A 25,057-nucleotide genomic window follows, 5' to 3' on the forward strand; every position below is an offset into this window, starting at 1 on the left:
TTTTAACTACTTTTACTAGAAGATCTGAATTCCTTGTCCGATGCTTTTTATTAATTTCATTGTCTCTGGGTCATCTTCAATTGTCTTCAGTTTTTGTATTCTTCGTATGTCCAATTGTTCTATTCATCTACATACCAATTATTTTGTCAATATGCCCCGCTGTTTAAAAAAATCTATTTATTTTGTTATTGAGAAATGCACATTCATATTGTTTACGAGATATTTTATCGTAATAATGGTTCTTCATGAAGTTTTTTAAAAAGTGTGTAAAGACGTAGCCTACTGTCATTGCAACAGGAAGGTCTAGATTTCACTGCCTTCCTGTTACTCAACAACTCCCTGAAATTAATAGAGAAGCACACACTCACATACCCTCTCCAACCCACAAAGATAGGCTCTACATTTCATTGTGTAATGTGCTCGTTTTCAGTGCGTGTGCATATCGTCAATGCGCATGTGGTGGTTTTCAGTGCATGTGTGCACATTGTCAACGTGTACGTGCTTGTTTTCAGTGCACGTGTGCACATTGTCATTGTCTATGTGCACATTATCCGTGTGTACGTGCATTTTCATGTCTTCAGTGCTAATGAGTATGAGCAGATTGTGCAGGCTGTTTTCACCCTAATCGGCCTCCCATACAAAACCTGGGAAAATAGGATAGGAAAATAGAAAATAGGACCAAAACTATCTTTACAACTATGCAGCCACCACTAAGAAGAGTGAGAACACTAAGTGACAATCTGTTAGTTTATTAACCTAATACACATTTAGAAAATAAAGGCTTTAAATTCAAATATTATGTTAAAGATATATATTGTGTTCCTTTTCTTGGTAGCCTCCTTGGTTTAAAACAAACAGACAGGTGTATTACACCTTCCGATCCTTTTCACCAGGTGTTCTGGATTTAACCAGTTATAGTTTCTTTCTTAACACGTGACGCTTCTTTAACTAAACCCAGTAGATCTAGTTGTACCAGTAAAGTATGGATGATCAGACCATGACGGGAGCGTAATATTTGACTGTTCGCCCATCTAGAGAGAGAAGCGCCCTCGTGTCGCTCTCCCGCACGGTCAGCTGATTGAAGCGGCACGCGGAAACTCTAAAGTCGTTCCGGTTTGTAAAGTCGTGGCAGCAAGCAGATCTCCAAAAGCAGCCGGCCTCCGTCCACAAACACCACAGTTTACTGTAGATAACGGCGCGTTTCTAACGGGACTTTGGATATCTGCTCCGATAGCGTACCGAAAGCCACCGGGACACCGAGAGAAAGTTATGGCACGCAATGAGTCGCTGGTCGCTTTGAATGGGACTCAAGTAAGTTCGCTTTGAAAAGTGCTTCTGTCTGACTTTGCCCGTCTCTCTGCGTTCTCCCCGGGCATATTTAATACGTGACTGTTAAAAAGTCGACAGTGTTTGTTTGGTTTATTTCTGCGCCCTCTCGCGGTGTCACGTGACACAGTGGAGCTAACGTTACAGTCGGGACTTTCGGTTTTGCAGTTCCTCCCACACTACGAGGAGAACAATGGTCTTCATTTAGCAGCAATGCAATTTCATAAACTCTCCTATGTTTTAAACTGTCGAAGTTGTATGCAGTTCATGCAATGGAAAGCAAATTGAAAACATATTCAATCTTTGCACAATGAGGAGCATGCCTTCAGTTACAAACGTGTATCCTACGTCCTCACTGTGGAGTTAACTAAAACATTATTTATAAATATAAGATACAGCATCTTATATCATCGTCATTTATATCAAAATCAATTTTAAGGATGCTCCCAAATCATAATTTTTACAAGGTGGAGTTAGAAGAGTCACATTATAATGTTTGCCGTGCTCATTGGTGCTATTATTATTATTGCTAATCTCACACGCATCTCTCTCTTTTATTTTGTATTCTTAAAGATCTCCTACATCGGACATGACTGCATGAACATCCCGGACTTCCTTGGAGACACATATGGCCAGTTTGCAAGAAGGCTGGATCTCAGCTTCAATCTGCTGAGGTAGATGACAGATGCAAAGGCCACAGAGCCAATCACCTGGATCCACGTTGTCTCTCTCACACACACACACGCACGCACACACACACACACACACACACACACACACACACACACGTGTCCAGAGTGTCATCATGACATCAAAGAACTGAATGAATATTAGAGCCGGGCTGGTGACTCGCTGTTACGGGATAAAAGGCGCGATCGATAAATGTGACATGCTAATTTGGGGGCGAATGGAAGAAAAGATTCCTCTGTCAGGACATGAAGGAGCAACTCATGGCAGCTGCTCAGAGGGGGCTGCCATCTCAACAGCAGGACTAGCACAGTTGATCTTTCAACTAAAAGAAAGGAGATGATGGTTATAAGGTGCTTTTGTTTCATGACTGTCAGTCCATGAAGGCGCCTCAATGGGGACCCCTTTTCTTGGATTTTTGTTTGTCTTGAGGCAGTGCTGGAAATGTGGAGTCCTTCATTTAACTGCACTACATTGGGTCATTTAGCAAAATCCCTCTTTCACACACAGTGTTAAAGGAGCCCGCTCTAGTGTTCAGAACGTCTGGTTTGGGGGTCAATTAATGAATGAATGAACCCACTGTGGAAGTGCCTTTGAGCAAGGCACTGTGCAACACATGCTAGAAAAATAAATACACTAACATCAGTATTATGAAAAGCATGACCCAAGCACCTATTGATTTGAATATTTACTGTATTCATGTGTGCACACAGTTCTGCTTGTCTATGACGACAAGGCCTATTGAGTTTGAGGGTACCTTATGGTTAATTTAACCTGCATGTACAAATACATCACATTATATGTGTAGGCACAAACCTGGTAAGCAACAAGTAAAACAAATAATTGCATTTGAATTTTCGAGTAATCGTCTTAACAGACATGATAGTTAGATGCTATGACATCATATGTTGTAACAAAACATTATTATTATTTTATATGATTTTAAACACTGTAATATGTATTGTAATTACAGCATTTTGGTCTGCACCTTCATCAGGTGTATGGCCGCACAAACATGCGGTGAATGGGGACTGTCAATGTGCAGAAGCAACTATTGTGATGCTGTTTGTTCATATACCTGATGGAAGCCGTGTAGACTGTCAAGTGTTATAATATAATTTTAGAGATGGTAGTTGTGATTTTTCACTTTTATTATTGAAGCATGTCTTCATACGCATTTGTGGTCCACTTTAAGCTCTGCAATTGGAAAACAAACATTTCGTGAGTGGTGAAAAAATCGTCCACTTGCAGCACCCATATTCTGCTAATGGATGATCAGAAGCCTTTCCATATTAGTGGTATCAAACAGCGAAAGGTAAATAAGATATTCAAGTAATTGCCAACTTGAAGCAACTATCGTGTGTTTCAGTATTCTTTATTCTTTACACAGGGTTGTTGCCATGAGATCATAGCTACTGTTTGTGTGGTACACAACAAATGAATGGTCAGATAGTACATGTCCTGAAAGAAAGTGATGTTTTACGTGTTTTAACCCTTATGTGTGTTGCTTCCAGGGAGATCAAGGCTGGCATTATATTCCTCGCCTTTGAACCCATCACATTAAGAACTTGATGTTAATAATCAAATATTTATAACTCAGATATTACTAATTCATTATTAATTTTCAGCTTGACTAATCTCAGATGTCAGATTTCATTACTAAACTTCAAAGGGTGGTATTGGCAGAGAAGCGTTACAGAAGCAATGAGGTGATGCACAAACCATTCGGGGCTCATATCAATGGACTATTGATTGATTTTTTGCTAGTGGGCAAAATGATCTGTTTCATAGTGCTTCATCTTTTTCTCATTCACTGTATTTAAATGGCTCTCATTGAACACTTTATATTGCAATCTAACATTCAGAAGCACAGCGTGAACACTGCATCTCTATCAATAGCTATAAAGTACAGGTATAAATACACACACACACACACACACACACACGCGCGCGCATCACAGTCCTATGTATATGTATCCACTATTCTCTTTAGATGTGCTATCTGTAACTATTGGTATCTGTATGTGCTCACATGACAACATCGGGAGGTCATGGGTGGTTGGAGCTGTGAAATTCAATAAGCAGTTCAACATGTGATGAAGTGATATGCTAACTAAGGCATAGCCACCCCCTCAGTAGTTTTGATCCCTATAAGAATGTGCCTATAGACAGAGGCCTCTGACTCATAGTTTAATGGCAAAACAAATTCCTGAAAAAAATAACGCCTGAACTATTTGTGCCGCTGTGCTTAGCTCTTTAGTTTGGTGTCATGCTGGGCGATATGGCCAAAATGTTCTATATTTCATACATTGATAACAAACATATATCATGTTATAGCATGTTTTCTGATAACTCAGTGAATACACATATTGTGTATACTCTTTTATGAAGTAAATACTTGCCAAATGAGTATTTTTTGTCATTTAATTCAGAATTTTAGAGCAAAATATTCAGATTTTCCGAGTTAGAATGTGCTTGTATTATCAATTTAAATGTTGTAATTATGTGTTAAGATATCTCAATATATAATGTCATCAAGGTATGAATCCATTGAAAGACAATACATTTATGATATTGATCTATCGGTTACCTCTAGCTGGGGGGTAAGAATATAATCAAAGCCTGTTATATTTTGGACACAATAACTTTTCTAACTCCTGACAGAATACCACACACTTCTCTGTCTCCAAGTATTTGAAATTGCTTAAGAACATGTGTACAAACCAATACTTTAAAACATTTATCTGGCATAACATTATTGTTCTAACTGGTGGGCTTTCCCACAGAAGGAAATAGATATTAGCTTAATCCACTCAAAAGTGGTGTAACACCCTGTTCCGTTTCTCCTGTTTCTCCTCTGTGTCTCCTGTCTCCTGCGTTCTGTGTCTCTGTCAGTTTTATCAATTACACCTGTGTTTACCCTGTACATGTCAACATGGCTGCTGGGAAAAGGGCCTATGACCTGATACTCCTGAATATTGGCCCCTATATTGGAGTCTTAAATATTAAGAAGAGACAACATTTAAGTTTCATTGCAATACAACACTCTTGTGAATCCCAGATTACACTGAGCCAAATATAACACTGTTCTATTGTTATTTACCTCCCAGCTTCGACGTTACGTGTCAGATAGTAGAGACATTTGTGTATCGACACCATGACCTTGTTTCAGTGTCATTTTGAGCAAAAGCATGCACATGTTATTGAGACTCTGTGGACTGCCTTCCGCACCGTGCACTTCCTCATGCAGCTTGACTCAAATCGAGAGAGAGACATTGCCAGAGTTTGTTGTAGCTAATATGCTTATTTCTGTCAGCTCAATTGACAATGCTCATCCAGCAACCTGACAATGCGTCACAACGAGAATAAATGTGCTGGCAACACCTTTAACTGAGTCCTGCATGTTGTTCAGTGTGTCGGTGTGTGCGCGTGTGTTGCACATATGCTTATGTCCGTGTGTACGCTTGTGCATGTCTGCTCGTGTGCAGTGTTTGTGCATCTGTCTCTGTGAACATAAATGTGAGTGGCTGGGCAGGTAATGGCAGGGTGAAATGATGGTAGCGGGCTGTCACACCCACACCTCTCCCTCTGTGTGCTGCCGTGTCAGCCTGTCTCATCAATGTGTTGAGAAGTGTGGCTCCCAGTCAGATTTCTGTCTCAGGACAGGCTCTCATAATATTGTGTCGGCCACTTTGTTCCAGGTCAGGTGTGTACACAATGCGCTGGCTGGGGTGAACTCCGGGTGCTTGCATCTGATACATGCAGGGTTACAGCCCTGCACACATGAGGTTTGAGAAGGACAGATGTCGGATGAGTCGCAGGGTGAATCCTAATGTTGCGAGAACGGTGCCAACCTTTCTTTCCACTTCGATCTGACATGGCGCCTTGATAAACAAATCCTATTTGTGCAATGGCAGCTTCTGTGAAACCCTGGACCCAATTCGAATTTGACTATTTTACTGAGATCTGTTTCTTAGCTAGTTCGACCTGCTATCCCTGGTCCTGTCGACACATGTGATTACTGCGCATGTCGTGTTGACTTGCATGCAACATATTGTAATTAACTGTTAAATGTTTGCTTAAGGTCCATTGTAGGATTCAAAAAGAGGCTTTGATTCCACTTTCTGATCATTATGGTGGCTGTAGGTTGTGTAAGTGTTTTTAATTTATGCGATGACAAATTAATTTCTAATATTCTTTTCGATGTGTAAAATATTGAAATAATACTCACTTATGTGCACACCTAAAATGAGCAGAAATGATCAACTGAAATTGTTATTTGGATTGGAAATTATCTTTATCCAATAGTGTTTTGTCAAGTCCTGTGTGTGATTTGAAACATTCTTAATGGTATCACAGTTTTACTAAAGGTGAAGACTCCAAAACAAATTGGATAAGTATGCTCTGAAATTTTATGGTAACCACTGATGCATTGAGAGGAAAACCAGTTAACAGGGAAACCACTTAACCCGTAACACTGGTACTTGACTCTCTCCTCCATCACTGGTGCGTTCTCCTGCGGCGGCTGACCTGTATTCTGTCGACTGTCAGACCGGACAAATTTAACACATCTTGTTGTTAACATGAATAATGCTTTTAATGGCAAGGCATAATTAGCTTGTGCATCATCCTCAAGCGTTGTTGTTTCCCCCCCCCCCCCCAGTGCCACACAAGTTGTGAATTTAAATACATTCTGGTATTTCGAACACGGTCAGGGTCTTCGGTGAAGTTGATTCATAATTTAGAAGAAGGCAGCTACCTTTAATTGAGATATTCGATTAACTTATACAGAGAAGAATAAGGTGTCAAGATGAACTCATAATATTACACTTTAAAGGTGAAATTCGGCCTGCCATTAAGAAAGCTTGGTCCATGCTGCACTTTTGCATCGCGGGTAACTTAAGCTACCTGTGCATGTGTGTGAAGAGTACGTGTGCAGGTAAAGTATGTGTGTGCCTGTGTCTAAGGTGGCGTGTGCTCACCCAGGCTATGTTGGTGATGGCAGGCGTTTTGCATTTTAATGACAAATCAAGTATGCTAACTCAAGCTTTAAAACGAAAGTGCTCGAAATGTCGCCGGGCTGTCAAAATGAGATGTAAGTAGTCTGATGAAAAGAGAACAAAGAAGACAAAGTAGGGAGGCCTGGTACACTGAGAAATGAAATAAAACCTTGTATGGCCTGTCAGCTGTGTGGTTTTATATTCATATCTGAAGAACATTATAGTATTACTTCGCCGCTCATGCCTCACTCATCTGTCTCTCTTAATTCGTCACAGGCACTGCTCTTTCTTTCAAGTTGCTGTATGTCAACACAGGAAGGGTAATTGACAAATGAGTGTCACAGACATCAAGTGCTCCTTTTCTATCCAAGCTAGGTAGACTCTGGTTGTTTGATGGTGAGGGGACAGGAGGGGCGGGGGGTCCGTTGTTGGCGGAAGCCCAGTAAGAGGCATTAGACCGGTCCTAGAATGAGAAGTGACAACGGCAAGAGAGCCTGTCATTGTCTTACCTAAGTGTTCAATCTTCAGAGATGCTGGTATGCAGATAAAGTGTCAGTTAGGAGGAGAGGAGATGAAACATTGGCAGTATGAAGTCCTCAAATCACTTAACTGGGAGCGTACAGTGTGTGAGTGTGGAAATAGTGTTGGTGTACACTGTTCTCTTGGGGAAATATATTTTATATCCGATCTATCAAGCCTGTTTAGGCCCATATTCTAGCATAACCTGATCTGTGTCTCGTAAATTAAGGAGGATGCGGAGCTCTCCAAGCCCTAAGAGATATAAACCAGAGAGATGAGAGGGACATGGTCTGGCAGGAACTAAGTTATTCATATCAAGGACATTGATATGTTTTATCGTTGTTTGGTATTAGGGAGAGGAGGAGGGGGGTGAGGGTGGGGGGCGACCTTTTACATTTTCACTGGGATGTGTTTTTTAAATGATGTACTACTCCTGAGAAAATGATGGCATGACAAAGAGTTAAGGGTGTTATGCTTAATAAGTGGCTTTGGCTTGTCTTCCATATCTCCAGTTTGAGGTTGTATCAGATTTATTTTGTATGCAGTTTATGCAGTTTAAACTGTTTCAGTCTGAGTAACTGAATCATTTTAGTGATGAAGCAAAGAGCCATTTGTGTTTTTTTCTGGTGTATGTGACAGCTCAAGTCATTTGAGATTATATTTTGGACAGCCTCAATTTGACTGTTTTTGGATAGACTCTAACAAGTTCCCGGCATCCCGCAAATATATAACTCTCACTGCATTCAGTCAATTAAGACAGCAATATTACAGTCTGACTAAAAGCCAGCTACAATCTGTTTTCCCTCTTTGGCAAAATAAACAACTTGTTTTCGATTGAAAGCTCTCCCATGAATTGCAACAAAACTGCAATAATGTGGCCTTCATTATGTCCATTGTTTAGTTTTTGTGTTTTCTTTATCCAGCAATGTGTTTTAATTCTTAAGCTAAATTTGCTTTAATTAAAGTTGGCCTGTCGGGTAGAAGACGAATTACAGATGGACAGTACATGTTATCCTCCCTTATTGGATCTTATTTAATGTGGTTCATGTGCTCTGAAGTAATTGATTTTCTTGAGATCTAATGATTTGATTTGTTCCTCTACATCTGGCCTCGTGGTTAACTTTAGCTACATTTTGTAACTATGAACAACAGTTCAACATTCATTCCTCACTTATACATTCATGACTCGGATGGACTGAAGTACATCTACAGTCTGTTCAGCCATCTCAATGGAAATGTAAGTATGAATATAGGTTTTAAAGGGAACCCGCACTTTCACATCCAGCATTATTTCTCTTGGGGACAGAAATAACAAAGACAGCTACATAAGCATTGAGAAGTAAATATGTATGCAACAGTGCAATCAATTCTCTCCAGAGCTGTTGAGTTTCATGGGATAACGATAAACGTGTTAGACTTGTGTCTGTTTGCAGATATTCACATGACTGACTCAATTTACTGGTGTCAACTCTGTTTAGGATTATCAACAAAATGATGTGAGAGGTCCAAGGTCAACAACATGGTATAGTCTGTTTCTTCTGTCCAACTTCCGTACCCTCATCTGTAGCACTCTGTACCATTGAGGAGATTTCTTTCATCACAAATATATACATTTGTTCGGGATTATTTTCAACGGCGGCCGAGTACACATTTGGTGCTCTCGTGAAAATGTACAGCAGCATGACACTGTAGGTGGCAATGTTCATGCTATGTTATTCATAATGGAGGACCATGGCATCCACTGCAACAGTGGGGCTCTTGATGTGTTTTTAATAGCTTTTGGTCAACAATGGAGGTCCACACCACAGAGGAATAAACTATATCAGGGTTTGGCGGCACAGTGCTAGTCTATCAATGACACAATTGCTTTACCCTCCCTATAACATGTATATACATCTTTACCTCTCTGTTAAAGCACAACAAAAGTCCACTGATGGCAGGGGAACCATCTGTTAATCACTGTCAGGAGCTGCCATCAACCTTCCAGGGCAATCCACGTCCTGCTCTCTCCCTCAATATAAGGCCATCTTGTGGTTTCGGTTTCTGAATGGAATGGAACATCTTTATGTTCCTTTTGTTCACATTACATATACTGGGCAGCGATGCCATGCCTTTTATGACTGCGTCACATTTTTTATTGTACATCCCAAGACGGATGGCGTGCCACTGACACAGAGATTTACAGTCCTTCAGCATGCAGTGGCAGAGCTTTAGACGGGTCTGCTGACATCTAGCCAACACTTTGGTGGAGGAGAATACAAGCTGCCAATTTATTGGCTCTAAGAGAGCAAAAGAAAGAAGAGTTTTGGGTGGGTGGGTGTGGGGGGGATTCTGTTCCTCTACTTTATATTTTTCGGCACTGCCAGCTGTCACAGCGTCCTTGCTAAAGAGAGTGGATTTATTGGGTATTATTTAGAAAGTTGTCAATGGTAATGACTGAAGCTATGATTTCAATTATCACCCACTAAATATAGCTTAATTCACTGCCTTGCTGGCCATAATGAGCCACCCTGAGATTATTTTTCAAAAATTTGATACCATGCTATTTTAATATTTTATGTTGACCACCAATTTAATTTCCCTTCCTGGTGTTTGGCATGTAGCAAGGTCCCACTCCCTCATGTGCAGTCGGATAGTCAGAGCTATTGAGTTCAAAGCTGTCCCAGGGATATTTTTTTTTTCATTGACGGAAATCCAATTAGTTTTAGTACACAGTCTGGCTGAATAAAAAGGCTCTTAAAATCTACAATATGTTTCCTTAGCGTTTTACCAGAGTGCAAAGCCAGTGATGGATCTTTATGATTTGACCTCTTGGGGCCCAAGTGGACATACTCCCTTTTCTATTCTGGCAAGTGAAAAACAAACCATCCATATGTCTTACTCACTTTGATAGGCATAGCAGAGTCTTTTGATATTGTGTAAACATCGACTGCACAGTGCATGCACTGGCTAAGATCTTAACCTTTGTACATATTTAAACACTTATTAAATACTTTACAACGACTACACATATTCTGCCGAAACAACATGTTCATTTGAGAAGGGGGGAAAAGTCAGATGTATAATTCAGTAGTGACATGTTTAGTAAGTAGGCGATTTGAGGAGAGTTGATGTGTACTCAGGCTTTGACATGAGGGTGTGCATTTTGAATCAAGCATTTAAAAGGGAGATGATTAGAGCTGTCAATAACAAGCTAGCCACTTGAAGTGGACGATGTGTCTGAATTTTGACATTGTGAAGCTGCTCCTTTTCTCTTGCCCTCATTCTGCCACACTGGTTTTAAAATACGTAATACATGCAAAGTCATTCAGGAGACCCGCCAGCGATTAGAAACTCTCCTATGAGCATTTTCTCATTAAAAAAACAAAAAAGGAAAGAGGGCACCAACTTGTGTGTGAGATACAACCTGTGTCTCTTTTAGCCCACAACTCAAACACTGTTGACGTTCACCCTATCACACTTAGCCATCTCCCAGATTGATGATGTAAGCAACTAGAAGGCATGGAACATATTAGAAGAGAGCATGGAGAGGGGCAGCCGTACTTCTACTTCCCCTGGCTGGGTCCCAAATGGAAAAAAGGGGGGGAAAAAAAGGTTTGGAGCCTGTTTTGGAAGAGGAACAAAGGAGCTTCTTTTGGTTGGGTCCAGGCAGTTTTGGTCGCTTCATGGCTTTCAATCTCTCACAGTCTTTTCTAGAGGGCCCAGGGGTGAAAAGTGAAGACAGATACATGGGTGTTTTCATGCCAAGACTTTAGAGGATGATCGCAGTTCTTGCCATATTTTGGATTTTAGGGGAGGATCTTTTAAGAGGGCTGTTTAATAAATGTTGTCAGTTGATGAATAAATCCTATGACCATAACATGCAGTTGGAAGCTGTTATTAAAGATAGCAGCTCTTGAAGGCCTCATGATTAGTATAAATAATTTGCTGTTACATGTCAGTGAAGACGAGGGACTAATATAATAATTTTTAATCTCTATGATTTGAGTCACGTTTAATCATGGTTTGCCATTGTTGAAGCGATAAACTACGGTACATGCAGGCCACCTTATTTGCTTGCACTGCAATTTAGAAGGCCCCTAATGGCCTTTGTGGGTGAGACAACGTTTTTTTTCACTTCTGTAAAATGCTTAACCCATCTCTGGCCATGGACAGCTGTGCCACATTCTCAGCACAGCTGTATCTCATTTCCTGTTTCCATTTAAGATAAACCTACTCACATATTTCACAGCTTTCACTCATAAAAAAAACACTGACTGTTCTTCCAGTCATCCCAAGAACCTGATATTGGTCAGACAGGAAGATTTGAGGAAGACAACGGACCCTGTGCTCTTCGCAGGCTGCACTCTTGTTCTCCCCTTTTCTCTCATTATTTTAACTTGTTTACAGTCTACATTTGCTTGTTCCATTTGTGAAGCATGAAGAATAAGTTTCTAAAACTGTCGTTGAGAATGAGCTCAGAAATCAAGGGCGAGTTGTGTCTGGTTTTTTTTAGGCTACATCTGACATCCATCAGCATGGAAATATGTTTTAATAGTCCGGCAGGCTGCAAGACATCAGTAAGCTGTTGCCTCACTTTTCCACCCAGGGACACATTGAGATAAGAAACAGTGACAGCATGTTTCATGTCCGTGCTGCTGACATGTCTGTGCTAGAAAACTACAAGGAGCAACCCTTACATTTTGGGGCCAGCAGTCTGCGTAGGACAGTATTCTTATTCTGTTTTCCCTCATAAAACACTGTCTACCCAATAGGATAAATGCATTCACTGAAATCACAGCGAGCCGCTGACTGCACCATTAGCTGGCAGTATGCTTATGTGAAGAACAGACCAAGTAGGCTTCTGATCTTCTCTGTCTGTCCAGCCGATTGGTGATGTTTAGGAGTTTCTCCCCAGTGAGTTTTGGTGAGATAGCTTTTGCACCGTGGGCACTGTAGAGTTTCTTTATGTTCTCCCTGTCTGGATCTTGGGCCCCTGGGTGCTCCAAAGCTCAAAACATATCTGTACTCAGATGTTTCAAAACACCAAACAGCAGAGGAGTAGGAGGAAGAAGAAGACGGGATAAAGGGAAAGACGAAGGGAAGTGGGAGGAGGGTAAGGAATCCTCATAGGGACGAAGTGTACATGTACAAGCAGACCAGCCAGAGAGGCCCAACAGGGTCTGTAGACTTGTGATCTGAGGGCAGTTTGTGTGTCAGTCAGATCAAAGTCCTGTGGTGAGAAGGAGAAATCCCTTTACCTTCTCTGACAATGGCAGCCCATATTGGCTGCTAGGTACAAGGAAGGGGATGATAACATGAGATGCTTCAACTTTTTCAGTTTTAATTGTTTTTATTTCACTTCAAGTAAAACACACAACCGTCCTCAGCTATTTGTACTCATACAGCTTTAGGCCTGTTGTTCTTGGTAGTATTAGATTCAGTTCTTCATATGAGAGTTAGTGATTCAGAGGTTGACCTACATTTTTAGAAACCATATACATAACAGTGCATAAAGATATAGTATTTTTTCACATACCATGTTAATCATACAAAACAATGCCACTTTCATTGTCACGGATGTTATTTCCCAGATTTAGCTCCTTTCACTTTAGCCTATGGGTTTTTTCACAGCTGTAATACCGCAGCTGAAGCACTTTTTAAAGCTCATATGTGAAGGCAAATAAACAAGGAGATTGGTTTCAACCAAGTTTACATCTACCGTACACTACTATATTTAATGTCCGCTCAGACAAGTGTTTGAGGCTGATAGCGTCGTTGGACGCGGAAATTATAGAGAAGTGCTTAATAAAGCCCTGAACTACTTAAATACTAGCTTGCCTCCTTACGTTCACACAAAGAACACGTGGTGACTGATATATCACAATCACGAAGCACTCATGGCATCACCGTTTTCAAAGGTCTCCATTTCTGCTCGTTCGGACTAAACTGCGACTGTGGAGCTCTTAAAATAAAGCGGCTTCAGCAGCGTTTTCAAATATCTACATTTTAGGGGTTGTAAAAACACCACAGTAGTGTGTACACCAGGCACAGGCGTAGCAAAAGTTAATTGTTTTCAACTGAAAATGTAATAATGTGTATGTCGTTTGATTTTTACCTAGACTTGATGTTTTTACACATCATATGGTGTGTTTTTTATCGAAGGTATATTTTTTTCTTCAAGGTTAGATCAGCTGAGAATATAAAACCACAACTAGAAACCACTAATGACCCGCTGAGTATGCAGTTGATGAACACGCAGTATAATATCTGCATGGTTATCTTGTTTGATACACATGGCCTATTCATTTGGATATTTTCTTAATCAGCACTTGTCATAGCAATGTAACTCCCACATATGTTTCTTTTTCTCGACATATTATGACTCCATATTACAGTATATTGTATGACAAAATGATTCATTAATCCACACTGTCAACACAATCATCTTGGAGTCTGCTGGCTTTGTTTACAGTTTGACTATCCAGCCTGTTGTCCACAAACAGCCTGACCAGGAACAGCATGGGTGCTGTCTATTGCAGACATTTATGGCTTCCTTGAGTACCGCTGTATCTTTATGACCTTTTGTTGTGATTTATGAATGGCGTGAGCATAGGAGCGTGTTCCTCTCAGCTGGAGCTTTATCAACCAAACACGTCCCCCGTCAATCTCAATTGGCTACTTTTGAAGCTATATGCTACAGTTTAAGTCATTACACCAAGCCTAATGGTTTAATACTTCTCATTAACACTACATATTAATGCGAAGTATACATATCTGTATTGGTGGATAGAAGAAGGTACACAGAACCAAGTTGAATATACAGTAGGCAGTGTATAAATACACACAGCTGTTCCTTTCACAGAGTGCCAGACAGTCCGTCACTCATACTCACCCCCTCATTCTAGTGAGTGTATCCTTCCATAGGCCTGGCTGTTTAAATTAATTATTAGTTTTATAGCGAACCCCGAGGCTTTGCACAGGCAGCTAATCCCTATAGAGGGCTAATCCGACCCTGCGATACAGAAAATCAATGCTGGTCTTTGGTGTTGGCATGCCATCAGGGCACAGGGACACATGTCAGACAGGCCTCCTGATTTTTTCATGAGGTGTGTTTTTGAAGTGGTAGAGCCAGTGGAGAATGCTCGAGGTACCCAGAATTAAAAAGAATATCCGGAAGCGAAAAAAAAGGGCTTGTATGAAAACATTTCTCATGGGGTGTTGGTGATGCCAGTGTGTGGCTGTGCATTATTTTAACTGAAAATAGATGAAATCTTGGAGAGACCTCATGCTGTCACAAATGTGAGTCGTATACATTTATATTAAACATATGCATAAAGAAAGCTTACAATTATAATATGTGTCATTCAAATAATGACAATAAAAACTCAGCAATGTCTTGTATCTGCTCTGGTAATATCTGTGAATTGTCATCTTCTGTATGTTTGATGGTCTGTAATATTAGAACCATCAATGACCTTTTGGAAGACTCTCTGATGATGGATGTGTGTGGTAGATGAGTTTCCTGCAGTCCTCAATGATTTGAAGGGATGTTGTTTGCAGTGACTGACTGCACGTAGTTTGAGTTATGTCATGTTTGCTATTTTCACTGATGTGATGGCGGTGGATCGGTACAGGTTGACTGTGTTGCTGTAAACATCCGGCTAGCCTGATAATTTAATGAAAGGTAGGGATTGGAACAGTCATTTTGGAGATGTCAATTTGTATCTTTTTAGTAATAAATCTTTTTTTATGACTCAAGATGAGAACACGCTATTTTCTCTTGGCAATGATACAGACAGTCTGTGTTTTGAGATCAGTTTAATATCTTGTCAGATTCAATATATTGTCAAAATTGAAGGCACCATCAATTTTCTTTTACTTTGTCAGGGTTTAATACCATGCAGAGAAAATATGAATATTTCTCACTCCTCAGTCTCATTTCATATTCTCAACTGTCTGTCAGTAATTGGAGAAGGGATGATCTGACCCAGTCCCCTACTTTTTTGCACCTCTCATTCCGCCTATTAGTTTTGGATTACCAGCTTTCTCTTTCTCTCACCGAGACAGGCAGCTGAAGATAATAGCTTTCATAATGTGTGGAGTCTCATTCCAAGCTCCTCTGTGTTTCTCTTTATGAGAAAGGAAAAAATGTAGAGCCCAGTCAGTCTATTCATTTCCTCTATTGGGAGAATAATGAGAGGAACAGTGCTGTCTCAAGCCTTTTGTGACAGGCTTCAAAGGCCCTACATGGGAGGACTCGAGTCTGTTCGTCTTTACAGTGCACACAGGCAGGTAGTTTACGCGTTGACAGTTCATTAGGGAGGCTAGCACATGATCAAAACTATATACGATCAACATTTGTTGCCCACTGATGAAGTCATCAGATATGATGAGGTTGAGAGGTTATTCAGGACTTTGTAGGATTTAACTCAAGTAGGAAGGGATTTAATGTTTCGCTGACCTAAATGCCAAATATTGTTTGACGTGAGTTTGACTTCATGAAAGGAAACCTTTGTGGACTGACTGAGGAGATGACGTAGATTGAACAATCTTCTGTCTAGTCATGAGACCTGTGGGTTAGACAGTTGGCTTCCTCGTCTTATCTCGAGCACAAGGAAACAGTCATAGTCAGAATAATTTGGTGTTCCGACTCCTACCTCTCTCTAAGGAATTGAATACTGTCAATCCATCTCAGACTTCTCAAGGCTGCTCATTACTTTAGATTTTTAAATGCTACTTATATGTTTACCAATGGATCTTATCATATGGATACCAGAAGTATATTCACATGTAGAAGTAGCTGTGTCGTCAAACCCAGAAATGGGGAATAAATTGATTGAAATTACCCATAATTATTTGTTTATTGGTGAAATTGATAATGTACACATCTATCCTATATAACTAGCATAGACTAACATGAGGCTGTGTTCTGAATACAAGGTGATGCATAATATATGTCCTGGAATAACTATACTGTATGTATCATGAAGCCCAATAACTATACATTCATTGTATGAAATCTTTACATTTAAAAGAATTCTGAGTTCTGCAGCTATTCCCCTGCTGCTTCAACTCCATGCAGTCCATTAAATACAAGTAAACACTCTCTTATGACTCGAAAGTGCCAAGTTCTTCTTATCACATGATAAGAAGGAATTGGCATATGACTGTGACGGCAAACAAAGCCAAACAATCTTCATAACTGTCATATCTTCCCCTGAGATTTCCCTTTCCTGTTAGGTTGACTCTTTGCATGCAGCATCGACACTTACTGACATCTTAAGCAATACTGATCATGTAGGCTAATCACTCCGCCCATGGTTTCCTATTTTTAGTTTATGATGAATTGCTCCAAAGAAAATGCTCGACTTAAATATGTATTGCATAGATGGCTAGTTTTGCTAACTTTCTTCCTTCAGTCCATTACTGTGATCAAGAAAACCATTTTAAAAACATCAGTTTTCTGTAGAAAGCCAACAGTAAACTAGTGCATATAAATGTAGCACGGACTGTCACTCATTTCTCTCATTGTTCTGGTTCATTGCTGATAATGCATTTATGCACAATATCATGTCATTTATAATTGAACTGATTGTGTTCCTAGCCTATGCTCATCAGAAGAAAAACAAAAAAGGAAAACCATGACAGTTGACAATTAATTAATTGAAATAATTGTATTTTCAATTTAGTTCGAATTTGTTTCCACCAAATTTACAATCGTCAACAAACTCCCAATGGGAAAGTTACGCGTTTTTGTTTTCTGACTAAAAAACTGGTAAGAAAGTAAAATAACTTTTTCTGGAAAACTTCCTTTTTCTTCTGTACACGCAGGCTGCAGAGAGGTACAGTATATTTGCTTTACATGGTTTTGATTAAAGGTTTTGAGAGAGAGGAGACATTTATTTTGGTTTATGGCTCTCTTTGCCAGCTTGGCAGCAGCACTAGCATTTAAATGTCCATTAACAACATTTTAACTGTCAAGATCAATTGAAATATGGATATTTGCTTTCCTCACTGCTTCAGAGCCACCAAAATTACTTTTAATAGCACAAGTGTTGGTTTTAATATGTTCCTTCATGAACAGTAGGCTCGCCGCATGTCATTCTAGTGCAAAGGAGTTTGCCAATGATGTCTGATTAGGCCTGCAAGGGGAGATTAATAGATGTTTCTTCCCCTTATTTGTTATCACTCTTTTAGAGCATTGACTGACTACAGCATGTGATAAATAGAGGGAAGCCTCTGCATTTCCTGAGTGTGACACTATCTATCTACCCGTCAGCCCAGCTCTGTGTTGATGCGATGTCTCCACTGACAGCAGATCCAAACTCAGCAGCCTAGTCCTGTGCAATTTCAACAGCACAGGGGAAGGTGTTTGGGATCTGCATTTTAATCCCGACCTGTTGTGTGCCCCTGACAATCTGGGCCAGACATCATTTTAATGGTATGTACAGTGATAAAGCCAATAAAATGTCAGAATGATTGATAATCTGAGCATTATAGCAATATGACTTTCCAGTTCTCCTCTGCGCTCCAATGATGGTTTCCAAATTGAATTCTTTGTGTGCGTGCATGTGTATGCATGCATGCACACTCACATCCCATGCATGTATGTGCCTTTGCTCAACCTTAGGTGAGAACAAAACAGAAGAAATCTTGTTATTTTTAAGTTAATCAGTTTTTTTGTGCTTATGCAATACATTACTTCCAAAATAACAAACCGTATCGGCTGAATGGATTATCTCAACATTTATGGTCTGCTTACTGTATTTGTCTGGAAAATATGGATTGTAGTGGGAACAATTATAAAGAAGATTACCATATTTCTTCTGTTTAAATAAATGATATGAAATCTTGCTTTCTTTTGGGTGTCACAAGCTGTGAATGTATGAGCCAGGCCTCTGAGGCTGGTGTGTGTTTCATATCAACGCTGGCCTATTTTTGTCTACCAGGGATGGATGGGCGGTGGATGCCATTCATATCTCTTGACTTATGAACTCGTTCAAACCCAGGTGGACATTGACATGCCACAGATGCTGGTGATGCAATCAAATGTTACTGTTGCACTTCTCCCAGGCCTTAGTTTTGATTGTTATAAATATGCCACTTCTGTGGATTTTGTATTTTACCATTATGTTTTCCATTGGCGCTATTTTCATCCATTCAAACATTAACCTCTCTATTTATTTAGAGCTGCTTTTAAAAGATGTAGGCTCACCCAAAGTCTTATGGATAAGATCAAATAGCTCTGGTTCATTGATTTATTGCTTTGTATTTGCAAACCAATAGCAATTGGTATGGGATTGACAACACATGCAGTCAGTTTCTCTATGGACCTATGAAACTACTTCTTTTATCTTCAGCAAAGTCAGAGCAGTCCTGCCTCTGACTGGCAGTCATAGAAAGCTCTTTGTTTTATGTAAATGGTGATTGATGGCATGTCTGCCACAGCCTGCAGTTTTTGACAAAAAGTATTGATGGCTGCTCTCAGTAAAGTGTTAGTCCAGGTGACAGAGCAATCCATTTTAAGATGAATGAGAAAGAGAGTGTGATCGAGTGAAAGAGGGAGCAAGAGAGGCAGAGAGATAGACAGGAAAGTCATCAGCACTTTCAGGAAAGAGTTACACATTTGTAACCCTAGTTCTATGATTACAGGAATAAAGTGGAATGAACATAGACACACACTATCCCTCCACAGTTATTGTAGCTCATGTGATTTGGAATTTTAGCGCAGATTCCAAGCCCCGCAGTATTGTAGGTGAACAGAAACCCTTGACCTTTCAGCTGGTCATTTTAACAATATGTACATAATATACATTATCATCTCCTGCCACTTGATTCCCTGAGCCGTCCACTGAGGAGACAATATTGTTGCTTTCTATGAGTTGGACTGTGGAGGTCTATGTGTTTATCACAACAGACAGTACGTCCTGGTTAAGTAGATGATTTAAGTTCTCTGTGAAGCGTCTTTGTGTACTAGAAAAGCGCAATACAAGTCTAAATTATTATTATTATTATTATTATTACTATTATTAAGTTGAGGTCCAGTAAATGGAATGTACGTAGAGAACAAATTGGGGACACAGATAATTGCAGGTTTGCAATCACATTGTCTCCGTGGCCAACGATGGTACTGCTATACAATTACAAGGTTTTGTATTAAGTTTTAGTCGAGGGAAAACAATATATTCTGTCCATTGATAATTTTCAAGCTTAATTTTCTTATATAGCCATACCGCCCAGCCCTTATACTTTATCATGCAGTTAATACACTTAAAGTAGGGATTCAACAACCTGACAGTTTCACTCCCAACACCGGTAGCAATACCTGGGTTCTGGTTCAGCCAATACAGAGTTATGATCCGGTACCTATGTTTGATTAATAATTTGTATGTATTACTGTGTGCAAGTGACTGGTTTTCTTTAGTTTATGTGTATGGTAAGATAAGGTTTTTTAAACAAAATATAATGAATAAATACTTAATTGTTATTATTATTAGATATGTATTATTTGTAAAATTATGAATCGTACACCAGCAACTTGGTAAAAATTGGTCGACAATTAAATTGGTTACCATTTAAACAGGGTTTAATATTCCAGTATATAATATATATCGTCACAGATATCCAATAAATATATTTCAGTCAATATCAGCCAAATATCAAAGTATTTTTACAGCAGGAAATGCTACTACTGATTTTTAGTTTAAAAAAAATATATACTGTATATATATACTGTAGGTTGATTTTGAATGTTTACAGCCTACTAAAAGATAGATTAACACTCTTTTCTTGCACTGACCTATTAACAATAATTCTGTTTTATGTTGATAACTAAAATACGCCCCTAAATATGTTCCTCAATTAATGTAGTCAGTAAATGAAAAAGCTCTCTTGCTTTGTCAAAATGTACTGTCTGTCAGTAAAGACTAATTTAGAGCCTGTGGGGCATTTACTGCCACTAGATTTGTTTGAGTTGGATAATGGGTCCATGATCCACAGGGGCAACTCCATCCCCTGTACTCTATCTCCTGTCTGACTTTATGATGATGAATGTGAATGTATGTTTGCGCTGCATGCTTTTAAACTCTACAGTAATTTCATTTCCCTAATGGAGCCATTATCATAAGAAGTTTACTTTTGGATCTATGTAAGGAGGGATGTTCAGAATTTAGAGATAGCAGACCAGTCTGACAAAAAACAATAAGTCTGCATATGGGAAGAAAATCTTTAACAAAAAGTATTCTGAAAATGGACCCCGTGCTGACGTGTGTCTGACAGAGCCAGATTTAAGAGATGCTTCAAGGGGACCTTAACCCATGAAATCACGCTGTCCTGCATCCAGAGCTCCACCCTCTAACTGCTGTATAAATAGATTGTCATGACAGGGTAATTCATCTCTGGCCATGAAAACATCAGCTTTAAAAGACAGCTCGCTGAGACCCTGCGCTTGTTAGGGGCCAGATCAGCAGCCCAGATGCCCGGGATGTAAACTCATGAAGGGAAGATTAATTTATCTGTCATCCCTGACTTTGACAGTTGTTGTAAATTTGACTCTGGCCTCTGCACACGGAAGGGAAGGGAGGGGTGCAGGCGGGGGAGAAAGGGGAGACGAGTAAAGATATGGAGAGGAGTGTGTAGAGAGAAGACGGCATTAACGACTGAGGGGTAAGGCCGGGGTGAGCACGTGTCAAAAATTTCAAACGCAATATTGACGAGCCATCTCACTTGCTGCCGGTGTGCACCTGGACTACATCTACAGCCCACCTAACCAGATGATGTGTTTGAAAAGCCATTGTAAGGAGTATTTGGCAGTGATTTTAGCCAACCCTCCATGCCCTTTCATCAAAAAGCACCCTTACTCCACCAAGTTTTTCCTCGTCTGTTCATTTCAAGATGGTGGCCACGTGAGGCATGCTGAAAAATGAGTAGTAGTGGTGTCAGGGAAGCCATTTGTGGTCTGATTGATGGTAGCAGGCGAACCACAGCGGCCATGTCCTCTGATCTCACTATGTGCAGGCCATGCCTGGCGCTCTCTGAGCAACAGGAGAAGTTTTCTTTTAAAGTGAATGCTCCTGCCAGACACATTGCATTATATACCTCATCATATCAGTGTCAGTGTTTCAGAAAATAGATGATTAATTGGGATGCATGAAATGTTTATCATATGAGAAGATGAGTTGGCTTTGGAAGAAAAATGATAAATAAATATTGATGTCATCCTTAAAAACTTGGTTACTATGGCACAGAGAAAGTACTCTACATCTCACATTCGTTTTTCACTTGAATAGTAATTGTAGTCATAATTTAGTTGGCATGCATGTTTTTTTAAGTATTGGGTTTTATTGTCATGTCAGGGCTTGTAGATGTAAACTGAATGATTTACAGCAAAGCCCAAATTTCATAAATTTTGCAGTTCTTCTGAATAACAACTCTTTTGTGTCCGTCCACTTTTCTTTTCCACAGGTCTCGATCGATACAAGTAAAGCTGTCTTTTAGTGCTACATATGTGAATGTAGTTATGGTCTTCATGAAAGACTTTAAATAATGAGCCCACCCCCCTGGGTTTTTGGTCTTGGCTTCATTTGACCCTTCTTTTTTTCCTGAGGCCTGCCATGAATGTCATCCGGAGACCATCCTTTCAACTGACACACAGTGCATGTATCTTCTCTGAGCATTTGAGGAGTCTTTACTTTTAAATAGTCCTCCTCTTGATTGGATTTGTTGTGTGTCTAATCAGCACAAGCCTATATACGGAGTCTAGTGTTCAAGCAAATCAGTTGAATTTGTTCATCACCACCTCCTTATATGTGCTATAGGACCGAGGGGAAGTAAAAAATATAGCCCAGGAGATCTTGAGTTTATATTGTGGATTAGCATGCTAATAGGCTTTCGACTTGATTTGACAGACCTTACTTTCCCCCCAGAGAGGAACAGCCTCGAGCCAGGGAAAGGGGTTCTGTATGTGGGTAAGCAGAGAGAAAGTGGGGGAGAGGAAAGAGAAAGAGGAAAGCAGGTTTAAAAAGGGGCGGATTGGGAGGTTGTTGAGGTTTGTAGAAGTGTTGGAAGATATTGCCAATTAGCATGTGGAAGGAAAAAGGTTCTGACAAGAGAGGTAACCCAGTCATGATAAATATGGTGACTTAGCACTCTCTCCTCCTTCCCCTTTGTCTGTCAGACCCCACAGCTGTGGACTTAAGAACTCTTTTCAACTAAAAGGAAATCAAAAGATAATCCCAAGTTTGATGCTTGGAGAAACTTTTGAGTCGGAGGAGAAAAGGGGTCACCGGTGTATAGGGCAACGGTTTTAAGCTGTAAACCCCTCACAAAAGGTTGTGACAGAGTGAGTTCCTCCCAATCTCAGAGTGTATTTGGAAATTTCTGAGCACCTTCTCCGCGCATGACTAAACCTCCTGAAGAATAGAGAGATAAGGGAACTCCCTGGCTTAAAAGCAAACGTTTAATTTCTCTACGAAAATAAATATTATGTATCCATCAACTAGGCAGAATTTAATCCACTTCCCTGTTCAATGTTTGCGAAAATTTCCCTGGATGATGTAAATAACTACCTGAGTTTGACTGACAATCCTCTCACATAATTTTGTCAACATCGATTGTTACTATTGTTGGGGTTTCTGGAATCTTATTCCAAGAGGATAATGAAATTGACTGAAGATTTGTCTGTATATAGTGTAGAAAGACTTGATTCAGCCCATTTTACTGCTGAGACATACAGAGTTGCTCTTTCAGGCTGGAGACCTGAAAAGTGAAGTTTGTGCTGTACCCCCACTGACAACATGAAGGAAACAATTAAGCCGATGGGCCCTTTAAACTATTACGCACCTTTCGCAAATTGCATTGTCTCTTTTTAAAAGGCTAGTAACATATTCACATTTAAACAACAAATTGAAATTATGGTCTCGCTGGTTTTCACTTATAATACACATATTATTCATACGACCGAATACTTTTGATTTCAAATATGTAAGATACACATGAAAAAGTCCAATTTCATCAAAGCAAAGCAAATTAAGGAAAAGACTTGACCATCTCTTGACCTCTTTTTGTGTTCCAAGGACAACGATGCAATACATTAGCTGTCTGTGTGAGGAGATAGTACTTGTGCTTATGATGGCAGCTGACCTTGAGGAGCTTAGATGACAATGACCTTGCTATCATCCCTTGAACCCCAAATCTTCCAGAGAGGCGCACGTGTGTACACTTATACACTCGCCCATATAACTCACACACACACCCACTGTGCGTGCCATATTTTATTTGTTGAAACCCACACAGCAAATGACCTTTCCTCTCTTCCCTGACAGTTTCATGCAACTGGCAACAGCAGTATTGCTTTAGAGCACATTTGCTTACCATAAGAATGTAATTTTCCGTGATAATGTCCTGGAACTTGGCAGGGTCTGTCGGGGGGGGGGGGGGGGTCTGTCGTTTGATGCCAAAGCTCCGGTCTTGGATGATCAGGGGCTTGCCCTGGGGGACGGCTCAGGCCTGAGTGGGCCAAAGTAATGTCATCCTGCGGAAAAATGATTAATCTATCCCTGTCTATGGTTTATTCCACAAGGAAGGAAGGATGCACAACAAAATACAGTTGGATAAGTGGCTCAATGGGGCATATGTAAATTTAATTTAGAAATTGTCTCATCATTATACTTTAGGGGTAATTGAAAATTGAGACAAGGGAAAAAAATAATTTAATTTAGTTAAATAATGTGAAGCAAACACATTTATTTAGTCCTTTCTATTATTCTGAGTTGAATTGTGTTGGATACAATTTGGTCAGAGTACCATGCAGTTCCATTAAAACATGTTCGGAGTGGAGGATCTCTGCGCCCTTTGAAGGGGCCATGTGCAATGCACATAAAGTACCCACAGTGAATTTCAGAGCACCATAAATACCCAGGTCAGAGCTGTCGGTCAAAACACTAGTTTGTCTTCTCGTTTTAGCTTTAATCCACACAACATGGGGCGAGTAAGAGAGAGGAACAAATTCAGGCAGAGGAGGTACAGTACACTACAGTAACAGATTGGAAAGAGCAAGAAAAGTAGGAGAAAAACATACTCTGAAGTGTGTGTGTGAATCCATAATAGCACCACTTGACACAAACTATCGTCCCATGCTGTCGGAGAGAGGCTTCCTCTGAGCCTCCGAGGGCTCTCTGTTACAAAACAGAAGACAGTAGGGCTTTGACAGCTCCAAGTGTCTCAGGCCAGGGAAATAATTGATAGCAGGCTGCCTGCATCCAAGGTCCTTTAGCAGTAATTGCAAGCAGAATCTGACTCTCTGATCTCAGCAGTGGTATTGGCTATGCCAGAGCAGCCTGGCTTTGACAGATTGCCTTCCTGCAGTAATAACTTAGGCATGTTCCCTGTTTTCTCACACAAGGCCATGCAGCGCAGTCTCCACCACAAAACTAGCCCAGAATCATCAGTGATTATTTTATATGTGTATTTTTCTTTTAGCTCTTGGCAGATTGTTCTGACAGGACACTCTTGGAGTAATGGTTTTGCCGGCTGCCAACTGCCCC

The 25,057-nt window shown here is 40.1% G+C and overlaps 1 protein-coding gene across 1 annotated transcript in view; it reads left to right on the forward strand.

The window, feature by feature from the left end:
• Positions 1-1,063: 1,063 nt before the first annotated feature.
• The window catches only part of lrmda (leucine rich melanocyte differentiation associated), a 192,949-nt gene continuing 168,955 nt past the window's right edge, over positions 1,064-25,057 (forward strand). Inside the window, exons 1-2 of the mRNA XM_056435764.1 lie at positions 1,064-1,311; positions 1,900-2,000. Of these exons, the coding sequence (XP_056291739.1) occupies positions 1,270-1,311; positions 1,900-2,000 (143 nt within the window). The 5' untranslated portion in view covers positions 1,064-1,269. The remainder of the gene's footprint in view (positions 1,312-1,899; positions 2,001-25,057) is intronic.

This window comes from Pseudoliparis swirei, chromosome 17 (assembly GCF_029220125.1).
Source record: "Pseudoliparis swirei isolate HS2019 ecotype Mariana Trench chromosome 17, NWPU_hadal_v1, whole genome shotgun sequence".
NCBI classification, from domain to species: Eukaryota; Metazoa; Chordata; class Actinopteri; order Perciformes; family Liparidae; genus Pseudoliparis; species Pseudoliparis swirei.